The 15,211-nt window shown below is 50.9% G+C and overlaps 1 protein-coding gene across 2 annotated transcripts in view; it reads left to right on the top strand.

The window, feature by feature from the left end:
- pard3ba (par-3 family cell polarity regulator beta a) overlaps window positions 1-14,894 on the top strand; it is a 101,910-nt gene extending 87,016 nt beyond the window's left edge. For both annotated transcript variants that reach the window (XM_056431005.1, XM_056431006.1), the window contains 2 exons: window positions 3,920-3,996; window positions 13,668-14,894. In XM_056431005.1, coding sequence (XP_056286980.1) covers window positions 3,920-3,996; window positions 13,668-14,019 — 429 coding nt within the window. In that variant the 3' untranslated portion in view covers window positions 14,020-14,894. The remainder of the gene's footprint in view (window positions 1-3,919; window positions 3,997-13,667) is intronic.
- The last annotated feature ends 317 nt before the right edge of the window (window positions 14,895-15,211 follow it).

The raw sequence follows: 15,211 nt of genomic DNA, 5'->3' as shown, positions 1-15,211 counted from the left end.
CGCACACTCTTGCACACACTCACTCAGGGGCCTTCGGATGTTATTTCAGGGAACAGTGGGGAGGCAAACAAACCCCCACAGAGAGGGAGGGGGAAGGACACGGCTCCAGTAAATATACAACACCCCATGGCCATTGCCACGGCCACACACACACACACCGACGTGCACATGGAACAGGTTTAACATGAATGTTGATTGCAAGTTTCCCCTTTCTTTTGGGAAGTAAAATAACGAAACAAGGCCCTGATTGGGTTTGGCAGTTTAATTAACACGGAACCTAAAATTCCCGTTTCCAGTCCCAACGCACGGTCCTGAAGCCATGGAACTGGCCGATCTCCCCCGTGGTCCCGTATCCCTGAAGAGTTATAAATTGTCCAGGTCCAAAAATGTTTCTGGCTAATCGGCACTTAAACAAATCAAATCCTCTGTGTCTGTCCACTCGGAGCCGGTGACATCAGCGCGTTTCCGGGAGCCCGTCAGTCATTCGCCCCGTCGAAGCGGCCCGAGAGCTCCGACGGATGGAAACCGCTCCGATCGGACACGTGGCGGTGAAGCCTTTTTCATCCCAGGCGGTGAATAAGCAAAGCGGCCTTTTGCCCCCCCCCCCAATTACCTCGTTTCAGTCCTCACGGAGGATTAAACCACAAACACACATCCAAACCCAACCGTATGTAAGAAAGCCTTCGGAAGGTCAAGAGTTGAGAGCCAAACCAACACTAACAATGCAGACAATTACCAGCAGATTGGCCGATTACCAAAATAGACTGCATTCCAGTCTGAGTGTTTGTAACCTTTGGACCCCCTGTGTACGTGTGTGTGTGTGTGTGTGTGTGTGTGTGTACCATCTACTGCTAACGAGCTCCGAGTGAGCAGGGTCCAGGTGTGGGAGTGTTTAGTGTACACTCGGGGGGCAAGTGAGCCTCCTGTTTTCCACGCAGCATCATCTCGCGTGCTGGAAAAAGGCGCGTTGACCTATCGCGAGATTTGATTGGTTGATATTAGTTGGCGACGATGCCGACGAGCCTTTTTTCTACAGGAACATTAGGGATTTATTTCAGACACTCGAGATTACCCACTGACATGAGGCGGCGGTGGCAATCGGCATCGTGAGGATTATAGGACGATTATAATTTATGAACATAAAAAAACATTTGTACTCTCTCCTTCAAAGCCCCCAGACTCCCTCAGACACCTCACTGGTCTTCCAAAAACAAACTCGGAAACAAATTCCGCCCCATCAAAGCGAATCGGTTCGTCTTCCCCCGGCTGCAACAAGCACCAACTCTTTATTTGTTTTGAATAAAACACCCTCAGTAGATGCGAAAAGAAACAAAAGTCACTATACACTCATCTTAAAAGCGACCGCACATTGACGGAAAATGTTTTCATTCAAAACAACTCTCATTAAAACTGTCTTTTTCTTCTTTTTTTTCCGTCTTCAAAAAGGAGGACAGAAACAACCGACGTAACGATGGGAACATTTCCACTGTTTACTAACTGGGACAGAAAGAAACTGCTCGCAGCTGGAAAGGAGTCCATTGCTATGTGGCGTAGTGTGTGTGTGTGTGTATGTGGGGGGGGGACAGAGGCTGCCACACTGAGACGCAGGCATAATAATCCTGCAAAATGGATGGAGGGAGGGGTGGGGGGACCGGATGGATGGAAGAGGAGTAGATGGCAGTACAGGAGGCTGATGATGCCGTTTGGCAAGAGACGACGTGGGAAAAAGCGGTTTGTAAAAAAGAAAAAGGAAAAAGAAGCCAAATCTGAGCATCTCAGCCGCGGCAGGAAAGCTCAGCATCATGTCAAAGCACTTGGACTCTCTTTTGAGGGTTTATTGTACATGGGAGCATCGCAAGTTTACAGCAAAGCCAAAAGTGCTTTGTGAAAAATTCATTTCCGGAGCTGCGGCAATACTCCGTGATGAATGCGACAGCTGTGCCGCCAGAGTTGATTGGTGTGCGTCAACGCACGGCTTTCTAATTTGGAAAAATGGGAAAGTGATTTTTTTTCTTCTTTTTTCTGCTCATTCACTCACGCGCGTGCCGGGCGCTCTGCCGGAGCGTTTGTCAACTGCTGAATCGCGGCAATGACTCAACACAATTATTCACTCTGTGAGCGAGATTGTTCCTGAAGCTCACGCTCCCACCTCCCAGCGTCTTGGAGGAGTCTGAAGATCTGCTGATTGGACGGTTTGGCCGTTGATTTCGCACCAACGGTGTTCTCCAAGATTATCAACGTCTTTTTAGCTTTTAGATTATTAGTATTTTCCCCCACGTGTGTGTGTGTGTGTGTGTGTGTGTGTGTGTGTGTGTGTTGTGTTCTGGTCTGGCTTTCTCTCAGCTACTGTCTGCATGAGACTTTTCCTCTGATAACCACTTATATATACACACACACACACTGAAGATACACACACATATGATGTCATTGGGTTCGGGTGGGAGGATGTGAGCTAATAGCAAAGTGTCAAGATGAGGCTTCTGGCACTCTCTCTAATACGGATGAATTTCATATTTTGTATTTTTTTTTTACCAGTTGCCATGGTGAGAGTACGACTTGTTTTGTGTGTTTGTTTACTTGCGCGTGTGTGTGTGTATGTGGTTTTCAAAGTGCATCATCTGGCACTAAAGCTGGCTCTTCTAATTTGGGGGAATGGGCTTCCGTTTGAAAAGCATATATATGACAGCCATATTATGTGTGTGTGTGTGTGTGTGCGGGTGTGTCTGTCAGTTAATAAGGGAATCAACCATACCTATGGCTGCAGGCTATTATGTTAATACAATCAATGAAGTTTCACTCATTTCTTTTCCTGTCCAAACACACATTTCCCCCCCCCCGCCCTCCTTCCTGCTCATGAGATGTATTGCGTCCCCCACCTGAGTCCCGGCTCCTCGCTGAGACTAATGTCCCCTTCACCTCACATTATGCGTCCCTTTGCATAATGTCCCCTACCTAACGGCATCCAAAGATGGAGCGCTCTCTTCCCGACATCATATTAAACCCCCGACAACACCAATATTTACATACACATGTGCGCGCACACACACACACACACGGGGGCACAAAGCCACATTAGTGAGCAGAGCTCTCCCCGTCGTTGCCTCTGATGTGCCGTTCACTTCCCGGCTCCCACTCAGAGACATTAGGGCTCCCGGCTAACGACATGCGGTCATGCCGCGCTGCAGGATGAGCTCGAGCCCGCCGACGGAGCGCGGAGTCATCCCCGCTCTTCCGGAGCGCGCGGGGTTGGATTGTGACGTCGCTCGGATCCAATGAAACGTCCACCGAGTAAACAAGCCCGTGTTTGTATGTGGAAAACCCAGATTGCAGGTAATTGAAACGGCATGCGCTCTCCTCTCTCTCACCCGCCCCCCCATCCCCCCGCCGCGTGAGGCCTGTAGAAGCCCAGAAGAGGACGACCTGAGACGGTTACTGTGGGCCAAAGTCGTTCTGAAATGCAAACAGCTTCCAGATCTGTGGAAGTCGAGAAAAAACCCACCCAGAATGCAATTCATCTTCGTATGACTGGTGTATTTGCGTGACACGAACACGCACGTGTTCACCGGAGGGACACGCCTGCATGTGGTCGCCCGTGTTTGTGTGTCCACATGTGGGGCATTCCGTGTTTAGCTTCTTTTTTCTTCTTCTTCTTTCTTTTTCTCTTTCTCACTGAAACCACGAGCCGTGATCACATGACCTACGCCCACTGGGTCGGATCTCAAGTGGCGCCGCTCGAGGATGCACGGGTTCTGCATCAATAGGCTGAGAGTCGGCAAACGGCTTCACGCGTCCTTTTTGTTTTTCGATGTCTCGCTCCAGGGCGCTTTTGACCGTCAGCTGACTGAACCGGGGGATTTTTTATTATTATTTTGGTTTGTGTCGACATGTTTTCATTCCGTGTCCTGTGTCTCCTCACCAGATGGCGCCCAGAGGTCCCGACTCTCGGCCCGCGCCCCGCTACGAAGAGGTGGAGCGGCAGTACCCCACACAGCCCAGGTGGGACCACTTTGTGTGTGTGTGTGTGTGTGTTTTATTCCTCACTGCAGGAAATTGAGGGATAACTTCTTACCACTCCTACCCTTTGTGTCTCCATCACTCTCTCTTACACGCACGCACACACACATGCACACACACGCACACACACACGGCACAGACTAATCCTCTTTGGAGCTTATAATTAAATCTGGAGTGTTTGCCTTGGGAGTGTCCTCTCATCCCAGGAATAGGAGTGTTCAGCTCTCCAGAGAGCAAGGCACAGGCAGGAGGATCACTCTCACACACACACACACACACACACACACACACACACACGGACTGAGGACGGTTTGCTCTTAAAACGGAATTATAACCTCTAGTGTGGGTTGAATGGAACCGCACAACCCGTTTCTTTCTATTTGCTTAAATGTCGAATTATGCACATGCACATTTCCCAGCAGTGCCGCACCACCCATACATCAGTCCTACCCCACCGGAGCGTTGTGCGTGCGCGTGTGTGTGTCGAGCAAACGCCATCTCGGTGTCGTCCGCTGGCCCCGGCAGACCAAGCGGAGGCAACGAGGTGGGACACCGGGACGGGAGAGGAGGAGAGAGAACAGTCATTTCACGGGTTATTGCCCCTCCTGATATGACAGGCACCAGGGAGCGCAGACATCGGCACCCGGCTCAGGAGGAGACACGCCGAGAACCTGAGGGGAGGGGGGGGGGAGACAGAGAGACTGGCCAAGTGTAACTGTGGAGACAAACCCTAAAAGGAGAGAGAGACAGGCCGATGGAGACTCGCGTGACCTTTGTCAGAGCTCAAACTATACTTAGACACGGTATACGGTAAAAAAAGAAGCCGGGCCGTCCGCTTATCGATACTTTCTCCGGAATAATAGCAAAGCAGGTCCGGAAAATGTAGTCCTCCGAGCCCGTCGGAAAGTTGCGTTCGGCATTTTTCGTTGCTGAAACGGCGAGTCGACAACAACACACCGACGATCCATGAATCGGCAGAATCTATTTTTAAGCGAAAGAGCAGGCTTTTCTCCGATCCGCGGCCCCTCGGATGTGAGGATGTGCTGCCTCATAACGCCACCAGGTGTGGTCCGTGTGCTCGTCAACAAACCGATATTCTGAAATATTGGACTTTACCATATATTTCTATGTGATGAGGCAGAAAGATAAGAAGCCAGGTTCCAATAATGTTCGTGACCATCGTTATTTCACTGTGTTCATCTCCTCTCCGAAGTATTTTTAGGCCCAGGATTCAGAGGATGTCCTTCGATGAAATGCATGAAGCTTCTGGGGACATTTGCCTCCGCGGAGCAAAGAACCGGCGGGCGGATAGAGTTTCAACAGGTTTCAGAGGCGCGTGAAAAAACTCCTCTGACTCCCCCTAGCATAAATACAGAGGCAAGAAGAGGAGGAGGAGATGCAAATCTTTTCTGGGAAATCATTTTTTTTTTCGAGGGGAGAAAGAAAAAAAGAAGACTGGAGAGAAAGAGACACAGCAGTGAATTGAATGCATTTTTCAAAGTGGAGCTGAACTTTGTGCAAAATCCCCCCGGGGGCCGCCATTATTGAAAGCCATTTCCTCTCAAAACGAGTGCGGCTCCACCATTGGCCTGGCTCTCATTAGCATACATTTGGCCTGCCTTTGTGTGGAGCCGGCTGGGGGTGAAGGAGGTGAGTGTGTGTGTGTGTGTGTGTGTGTGTGTGTGTGTGTGTGTGTGCATGTGTGTGTGTGTGGGGATGGATAGCACAGGAGATGTTGCAAAGCACCTCACAGATGGGAGCAAATGGAGAGTGAGTAGAGTGCAGCAGAGGTATGAGTCAGAGGGACGGGGAATCGAGGCAGACGTTTAAATATTTCACTTTCAGCGTTGTGTTGCATGGTGTGAACATGTTCATCCCTATTTCAGCTACAAGTGTGGTCTATTATAGTGGGTTTTTTTTCATCTTTGAGGGGTGTCTGTTTCTGTGCTTTACACACACACACTAGTCCGGATCTGCCGCCTTCTCTTTGGTATCGGGGAAAATATTTCTCATCCCAATCCCGCAGCCCAAAGTGTTGTTGCGCCGTCCGGCCTTTTTCCCGCCTGGGACGCCGAGCGCCGCCGTCTGAGAGGGCGGGTTTGGAACCGGGGCTGGAAGTGGCAGCGAGGAGAGGTCCGCCCCAGGGAGGGCGATAGTGCTACTTTGGCTCCAACCTCCCCTCTCCGTCAGCCATTATCGCCGGGGTGCAGCCCGGCCTGCTGAGAGGCGCCGCGCTCGAGGGGGGCGCGCGCACACACACACACACACACGCACACGCACACACACACGCACGCACGCAGCCATATGGAGGATATTAACATCATTACCAATTCAAAGCAGCGGGTCACGGACGCAGCGACCCAGCCCCAGGTTATCCAATCAGAGAGGCCCCTGACCCACTCCTCGCCCAACGCCCCCCCCCCCCTCAAAAAGTGATTGGATTAAGGGGCCCGGATTGGCGCGGCAAGGTCTTTCGCCGGTGCTGATAATTGGCCGATTGACGCGAGGCCGATGACGAGTGAGTCAGAGAGCACGGGCCTCGAACCCGGAGCACGGCGCCGGCCTCGTGAACCTCCTGTCGAACCCGGACGGTGGAACAGGACCACGGTGGTGCCGGTCCCCTTTTGGACCTGGTCTCGTGCGTTTGCTTCGCCGTTTCCGAGGAGCCTCTCCGGCTCCCGATCGAGCGCCCGCGGCCCCCTCCTTGAGAACCAGAGGGCTTGTCCTCAGCAGGTCGAGGGCTCTCCGGTGTGGGGAAGTGTCCCCTTTGACCTCTGCGTTAAAGTGCACACACTTCGACCCACTTGCCAGCCTTACAGCCACTTGGTTTTCAGCACGTGGACCTTTTGACCCCCGGGCCGTGTCTGCTCCGGCCCTAATGGGCCGCGTCCAAACCGGACACACCGAGGAGCAATGCGGACTAGAAAAGAATAAATGACATGACTCACTGTGAGTGATTAGAATAGGATGAATAAAAACGAAAAGATGAGAGTGACGTTAGAAATGAAGGGAGAAAAGCCTCTAAAATGCTGTTTAGAGGTCTATTGTGTCGCTTATTTCTCCTCCGCTGTCTGACTTCATTGGTCACGAGCTCCCGGAGCTTGAATTTATTGCACAGGTCGTTATTGTTTCGCCGCAGTGACCTCGTGGGGAGAAGTCATATTTCCGTCGCACTTTTCCAGCATCTTTATTAAAACCAAATTGAGTTTTTTATTGATGTATCGGCGATCGAGGGCGTCCCCGCCCGCTGCTGTCGAACGGCTCACTTTAAAGTCGCCCAACTCAGTTAGAATTATTGTCTCCGTCACTCATTTCATTCCTCGGGTCCCCGCAGAGTCTTTCGCCGCGGCCGTTTTTCCCACATTTGCCCCACAACAGCTGCCGTCGTCTCCTACGCGATTGGTTTAAACGGTCACGTGACCACCCCCTCCCACCCACCCCGTTCTTTTTGTGTTAAAATAAGCAACCCGAGAGCATCTGAAGCGATGTGCGGATTATTTATTTTTTGGTTTGATTTCCCGAGAGGAAGCCCTGACCCTTTTCTTATTTGCCGGGCCCTTTTATGGAGGAACCAGGTGGTCTGTCCAGCTCACGGTGTTTGAGCTCAGACGCAGCCGAGCGTAACGGAATCAGCCGGCTGCAGCCGCCGGTGGCCTCGCTACCTGTTTACAATAACTTCTCTTTCTCTGATTCCATCAATCCTTTTGTCCGCCGCTTCTTTGTATCCCTTCGTATCTCGTCTCCCTCTCTCGTCTCGTCCTCCCTGCTCTCACAGCCTCTCAGGTGTGTGTGTGTGTGTGTAAAACAAAACGTGATGCGGCCGGGCGGCTCCTCTGTGGGGGAGGCGCAGCCGTCGGAGAGGATTCCACTGCTCTCCTCCTCGCTCTCAACCCGACGCACCAGAGGAGAAAAGGCCGGTGAACTTCGCTTGAACCGCCAGGAATCTGAGAAATGGAATCTTGATTCGCGGCCAGCCGGGAAGTTTCTGCATTTCCCATCTGTTCCCGTCGTTAACCGCTGCCGCTTTTCCCAAGCGCACGTCTCCATTACGCGTACTGTACCGTCGGAGGGAACCCGACCTTTGACCTTCGAACCCGCCGTGGATGAGAGCGGCAGCCTTGACTAATGCAACTCCATTAGAATCACATCGTGGAACGAGCGGTTATCGACAGTCGTCTGGAGCGTGACATCGCCCGGGGACGACGTGTCATTCGGCGTGAGCTCCGCGAGAGAGCGCCTGCACCTCGTGTGCATGCGGGCTGCTCGCCGTCACTCCTCGCCTTCTCGTTTCCCACCCCACGCCCCCCCCCCCCCTCGACCCCCGCTCGCTATACGTGGTAGCGGCGAGCGTAAACACACGGGCCGATTTCCACCGCTGTTGTTGACACAGCCCTGGTTTGATTAGCGGAGCCGGAGCGGCTAACGGTTCCCTCTGCCAGCCGGGCCTGCTCTGTGTCTCGAGCACTCAGCTAGCACAGCCATTAGCGCTGGAACTAGATGTGTGTGTGTGTGTGTGTGTGTGTGTGTGTGTGTGTGGTTGTGTTGAGACGAGGACGAATGTGGAGAATGCGGAGGATGCATCATCCACTAATGATTATGCCAACTCGCTAAACATACTGTAACACATCTTTTAAATAAACTATTCGTGTAATAATTGATGGCCGTGTTTTGGCTGCAGCTTCTCATCGGGAAACCGCCGACAGCGGCGTCGCGACATTTAAATACACGAATGCATTTTCAGCTACTATTAATTGTTATTTTCGTGCAACGCCGCGTGAAACGTGCGTGTGTGTGTGTGTGTGTGTGTGTGTGTGTGTGTGTCTGTGGGGGGGTTTGGCAGTGAAGTGCAGCAGCTGTTTTTTTCCCCTCTTCTTCAACAGAGCAAATTGATGCATTTTTCACGCGCCGCGTGTCTGTTCCTCGCCGGTTGACCAACAATTGGGCGCAGATGTGCGTCCGCTTTGCATCGGTGTGTTCTCACAGGTATTAGTTACATGTGAGAACGTCGTTTAGGTGAATGCAGTTCAGTGTTCAAGCGTTGGCGTTCCATTTAGTGTGTGTGTGTGTGTGTGCCTTAACTTTGTAAACGGCACGCTCCATTGAGTGCTCCTTTTGGTTATAGTTCCTCTTGCGCTCCGCTGTAATATAAAGAATAGATGTATTCATGAGTTTATTGTGTTTCGCCCCCCAAATTTCTGTAAAGTAATGAAAATGTGAAAGAAACCAGATTAGGAGGCCGGCGTCGACAACATCGCTCTACTTTAGGACACTTTAGTGTTCATGTGATGAAGTGGAACGTCCCCGGGTTGTTGTTGTTGTTGTTGTCTGCGGAGCAATTCTCACTAATTTCACGTCACATTTTGAAACGCGACCTTTCTGAATGTTGAAATGTGGGAACCCACCGAGCTGTGGGACACGTGGCTGTTGTCCAGCTGTTTCGGACCGGGGGACCAGCATGGGGATTGTCTAATAAACAGTTATTTCCGCCTTCCGTTTTTTCGGGGCAGGTGCAAGGTCAGCCTCCCCCATCCCACATACCGCCACCCGACACACACATTCTTCACCGTCACAAGGCAGAAGCTACACACACCGTCTCACCCCCCCCCCCTCCCTTATTTGCCGCTGTAATCACGCACACCTCCCACACTCGCCTGGACGTAGCATTCTGTCGGCGCCGCTCTCAGAGGGGGGTCCGGGAGCGAGCGCTCCACGGCGCCGATGTTCTCCAAGTGTGAGTCGCATGTATTACACGGTGTGTCATTACGGCGCTCGCACCACGCGGACCTCCGAGGGGCCGACGAGTGTCTGCGTCTGTCCTCTCCTTCATCCTTCTGTCTTTTAAGCCGTCTCCTTTTCCTCGTTACCTTCGCATTGAAAATGCGGAAGGTAATGTTTTGATCGCCGTGTATTTATTTATTTATTTGTATGCGTGTTATTCGCAGAACTCAAAAAGTATTGAACCGAATCGCATGGAATTTGGTGGGATGATTGGTTATTATCCGGGGACCATTTGATTAGATTTTGGCATCAATCGGGTCAAAGGTCAAGGTCAAGTCATGGAAAGGTCAACATCTTTTTTTTACCATAGCACGATACATTTGTGTCCAATTGGCATGCAACTAATGCCAAAATGTTCATAATTCAATGCCCAATCTTGTGATATGCGAAGGTATGCGCTCTACCGAATGCCCATTCTAGTTTTTAAATGTTATTTTCATTTTGACATTTTTTTAAAGTGTGCGTGAAAGTGTCTCGACAGCCCGGCGAACACGCACTGTCTGCACGTCCCGTGTTGTCAGAAGCGCTCTTTTAACTGCGATTGCCGACGCCAACCGCCATTGTGTTTCGGCAGATTTGGCATGTTCTGTTTTTTCAAAAATCAGAATCGAGTTTAATAATCAGATGGAAGTCTTAACCCTTGTGTTGCCTAAGGGTCAATTTGACCCGAATCAATATTACACCCTCCTGCCGCCTTAGGGTTAATTCAATGTTTAATGTGGGTGTTCTTTCGGTAGTCAACAAACAAACATAAAGTGCCTCACAGTTAAACTTGGAAAACAATATTAATTCTAATAATTTTCTGGAGGTTTTAATTGCTGGCGTCAAATTGAACCCAGAGGGTAAAATATGTTAGTAAATATAAAGGTAACAGGAGGGTGAAACATTGAATCGGGTCAAAATGACCCAAAGGCCGGGGGAGGGTTAAATATTTAATCGGGTCAAAATGACCCTAAGGCAACACAAGGGTTAAGTGGCTTTTCTGTTGGTGTGTTCCTCCTTCGTGTTTGTATTCCTTTCTCCTTCTCACGCTTCCTCTCTTTCGCGTCCTCGCCCGATGCTCCGCTGAAGTCAAGTAGCCGAGTAAACAAGAGACCTCCCCCGACTCTCTCAGAGTTCTGCTACGTTCAACCCGAGTTCACGTGGGACGTCCGGGGACATTTCAGGTGAGCGGACTGAGCCCGCTCGCTCTCCTCCACCCGGCTGAAGCCAGCTGCGTGACCCGGGGCTGAGGGACCCTCTGTGGGTCAGCGAGCCCCGCGGACCCCCTTAATCCCCCAGCTGCTTGACCGCACACACGGATAGACAAATCCTATTAGCCACAATATGCCAGGACTTCCCCAATGTTTGCTTTTTATACAAAGGTGCCACAATAAGATCACAAGTTATACATTTTGTTGAAATAAAGGTCAAATCATAGTCAAACCCCCTCGTGAAGAAACACAAGTATCCTCCCATATGAGCAGACACAAGGCAACGCACGCACAGCCACTGGTGCTGTTCTGTGAGGCCGTTTCATGCCGGGGTCAAAGGTCGTCCAGACCTGTGCGCCTTATGCCACCACAGGAGTTTATCCTCCTTCATGAATCCCCGAGTCATTCTGAAAATGTCACGAAAAGCGTCCCGTTAAACCAGTGCGTTTGGTTCATTTGACTGATCAATGTTTAATAATTAGGAACATTTGTTGATGAGTTTGACCAGATGGGTCCGTCTGTGATTGTCTGTCAAAGTTGCGACACCAGACATTTCATTTTGCCTCCGTAAACCTCACATTTTAATTCTTTGCCCTCGTTGTTACCTCTGGGAAGACAAAACATAGTGTGGATACCAAGGGGAGAGGTCAGAGAGGTCAGAGAGGGGAGGGGAGGAAGATGAATATAGAGGTGGAAAAAGATGTGGAAATTTAAAAAATCTCAGAGGATTGGGGGGGGGTGATGAGAGAAGAATGGGGAAGCCGGCGGAGGTTCCTGCCTGTTTGGGTGGCCATGAGACGGGTTGAGGACCCAGGTGCTCCCCCTCCCTCTACCCCTATATCCCTCCATCCTTTCTTTCCCTTCCTCTTGCCTCCCCTGGTGGCCTTCAGCCTTTAATCTGGATTGATGAGGAGGTTGACCTTCGTCTCTCTTCTTTTTTTTCCTCGCCGAGCTCTACGTGGAGGAACATGTTCTCACGCAGAGCCCCTCCACATCTGCTTCTGTCTCCTCACATCATAATTCCATATGAACTCTCTCTCGCCGTGCTCTTCCACTTCCCTTATCTCAAGCCTTGGCATGCACGTGTGTGTATGCATGTGTGAATGTGTGTGTGTGTGTGTGTGTGTGTGTGTGTGTGTGTGTGTGTGTGTGTGTGAGCGGCTCCGTCTCTGCTGACTGACAAGGCGGCGCTATTTTTTTCTTGGGACCACCTGTGTGCGTCGTCCCCTCTCTACGCCCACCCACCCCCGCTCTGTTTGGGTGGTCAGGCCAGAAAGCACACACACACTCCACTGATATGTGGGACACACATATATAGAAATCCACGTCAGCACAGTCCACGAATGTCCTCCAGGGAAGTGCTCGTATGCACAGGCTGTGTGTGTGCGACCTAATCTCTGGTGAGTGAGTCATTCTAATTGGCCAGTCAACAGGTGCTGAGCTCCGCTCTGGGGACGGGGGGGGGGGGGGTACGATGGCAGGACAAGGGAGAGGCTCATCTCCAGGCTCCTGTATAGTAAGTACAGTGGGATGCATTGTGGAGGGTGGGAAGCAAACGAGCAAACGTCCAAATCCGTGCTGCTGCTGATTGATGTCATTCGATAGTTTGAACTGTGGCTGTGACCATCACTCGAAATATAAACTCAGGCGGTTTCCCAAGAAACCAGGCGTCCGTCGTCGGGGGGAATAGGGAGACCGGATTATTCTCCGGCCTCGGCCGAGCAGATTGAATTTGTGCGCGTGTCCGTTTTGCGATATTCTGATTTCCTGATGCCGCATCCATCCTCAGAAACTCTCCATGCAGAGATTCGCGGGCTCAGATTGCACGAAAAGTCCCCGTGCACGTGAACTCGTCGAACACCTGAGAGCTCATTATCCCCAAAACAGGACGTAGAGGAGCAAGTGGTCGCAGGCTGACCGCTGCATGTGCACCGTGGGTCACCTTCAGTCCTCTGCATGTGGCCCAAAAGAGGTGGTGATGTGCCCAGAGTGATCATTGGCTCATTGTCGATCACCACTTTTATAAATAGGAGAGTTTCCCTTCCAGCGCGACCGATGGAGACCTGACTTTTAGATGTGCTTACTTGCGAGACGTGTGTGTGTCACTCGGCACTGGAAACAGCTCATAAGATGGAAAACATTCAGATGTGAAAGGTGAGCAGCCCTCTCTCTCTCTCCTCTCTCTCTGTCTCCTTCTGTCTCCCCGAGGCCCGCGGGTCGCCTTACCCAAGGGTTTAGCCCCTAATCACCCAGAGCTCGTGGGAGGGAACCGGAGACCTCCAGCTGGCTGCCTCGTTACTGCGGACCCCTTGGGACACACACATACCTGCACACTCCAGCTAAACACACACACACACGACCTCATATATGCTTACCAAGGCATTCGCTGTTATCTCTTGGCATCTCTTCATCCACCACCACCCCCCCACACACACACACACACACAACTTGACCCTGCCAAGGCCAAGGCCTCACCACGTAAACTGAAGAACAGGAGGGGGCTTACTGCAGGAGGGGGGGGGGGGGCAATCTCTGGCACGTCTTCTCCTCCAAACCAGTTCAAACCAGTGTTAAATATCGTCTTCCTCTTTGTGCTGATGCATACTTAAATAGGCTATATAACTATATATATATACATATATATGAGTGTGTGTGGCTGTTCTGATTCCGCTCTTCTTTCAGGAGGGAGCCATATGATTACCCCACCCACTCCAGACCCGTGGCGAGAGAGCCCGCCTACCCCGGCCACTACCACGACCCTCCGGTCCATCAGGCGGCGGCGGCCGACCCGCGCCCCTACCCCCCGTCCTCCGGCGCGGGACAGCATCAGCGCGCGGCGGCGAGGCAGGACGTCCCCCCGTCTCCCCCCGCGGGCCGCAGGGGGCGCCACTACTACGAAGCCGCCGGAGGGCGGCTCGACGGCCACCGGCAGGCCAGCCCCGACGCCAGGGAGCGCTACGCCTACGGGGACGACGGGCAGCCCGACAGACAACCCGACCCCAGGCGGAAGAACCCCTTGATCGGGGCGGTGTGAGGACGGACCCATCACACACAGAATCTAAATAACTCCACATTGATGCGTCTCCAGCTTTGTGGAACCTGACGTCGGCTGTCTGGCTCCCGGTGAGGATCAGTGAGGTTCGGCCGTCTTAACTTATCTGATCAGGAACCATGAAACGCTTTAAGTGACAAGCTGGGGGCTAAAATGAGGCTTATCTTCAGAACCATCTGGTCATAACTCTCTCCACAGGCCAAGACAGATTTAACAAGTGTGTGTGTGTGTGTGTGCGTGCGCCTATGTGTGTATGTGTGTGTGAAAGGTTTTAATTAAGGCCAATTCAATATATATATATATATATATATATATAAGTAAACTTAGTACACATTTAGTGTGTCGAATCAACTTTTTCCAGCATTTTGCACAAGCTGATCCAACTGAAGGAAATCAAGAACCTTGACCAGCCGGGCTGGAGACACAGGAAGTTGAAGTGGACAAACAGGAAAAGGAAGCGACTCCCCTTCAAAGTATCCTCTCGTCCTTGATGTCTCATCTCGGGGTCTTCCTTTCCATCCGGATATCACGCTTAGATTTTTGTAGTTTTGCCTTTGATTCTTTGGATGTTGACGTGGCTGATGTATTTACTTCAGACGTATAAAATGCATATGAATTTATTTGTGATATATATTGGTGGTGTTTCTAATGAAAATGTATAAATGTTGATCCGCACACAGATTATTCTGAAAGTGTTCTGTGTGAATCCTCACATGGTGCAGCTAATAAAGAGCTTAATACGATTTATTTTTAATCTTTTGACATGTCACTGATCTGAGTCAAACATGCTGTCCAAGGAATGCACGGTACTTTTTTTTAAATTTACAAATATTTTGCATTAAACCTTTTGAATATTCTTTCTCTGAGCCGCAACAAATCTTTTCATCCCGTGTCTGTTCCATTTGACTGATTATGCAGACTATGCATATTTAAAATATCTACGACAACACCACGAGCCATTGCTTTAAAGAGCCATAAAGAAATAGTCGGCTTCATTTCTCTGAGCACACTTCAGATGCAGATGACTGATGAGAGGAGCTCTGATAATGGCCGAGTCATATTCAACAATCGGAGGCAGGGAAAAGTCCACGAGAAAATGATGACTGCCCAATTGCTCTCTGAAATAAAGATGGCGATAATTTGTGAAATTAGATCTTAAAAGGGGAATAAATAG

The sequence above is a fragment of the Pseudoliparis swirei genome, chromosome 14, assembly GCF_029220125.1.
Source record: "Pseudoliparis swirei isolate HS2019 ecotype Mariana Trench chromosome 14, NWPU_hadal_v1, whole genome shotgun sequence".
Lineage (NCBI taxonomy): Eukaryota > Metazoa > Chordata > Actinopteri > Perciformes > Liparidae > Pseudoliparis > Pseudoliparis swirei.
The sequence above is the reverse complement of the archived record's forward strand: the minus strand, read 5'-3'. Positions and strand labels throughout refer to the sequence as shown.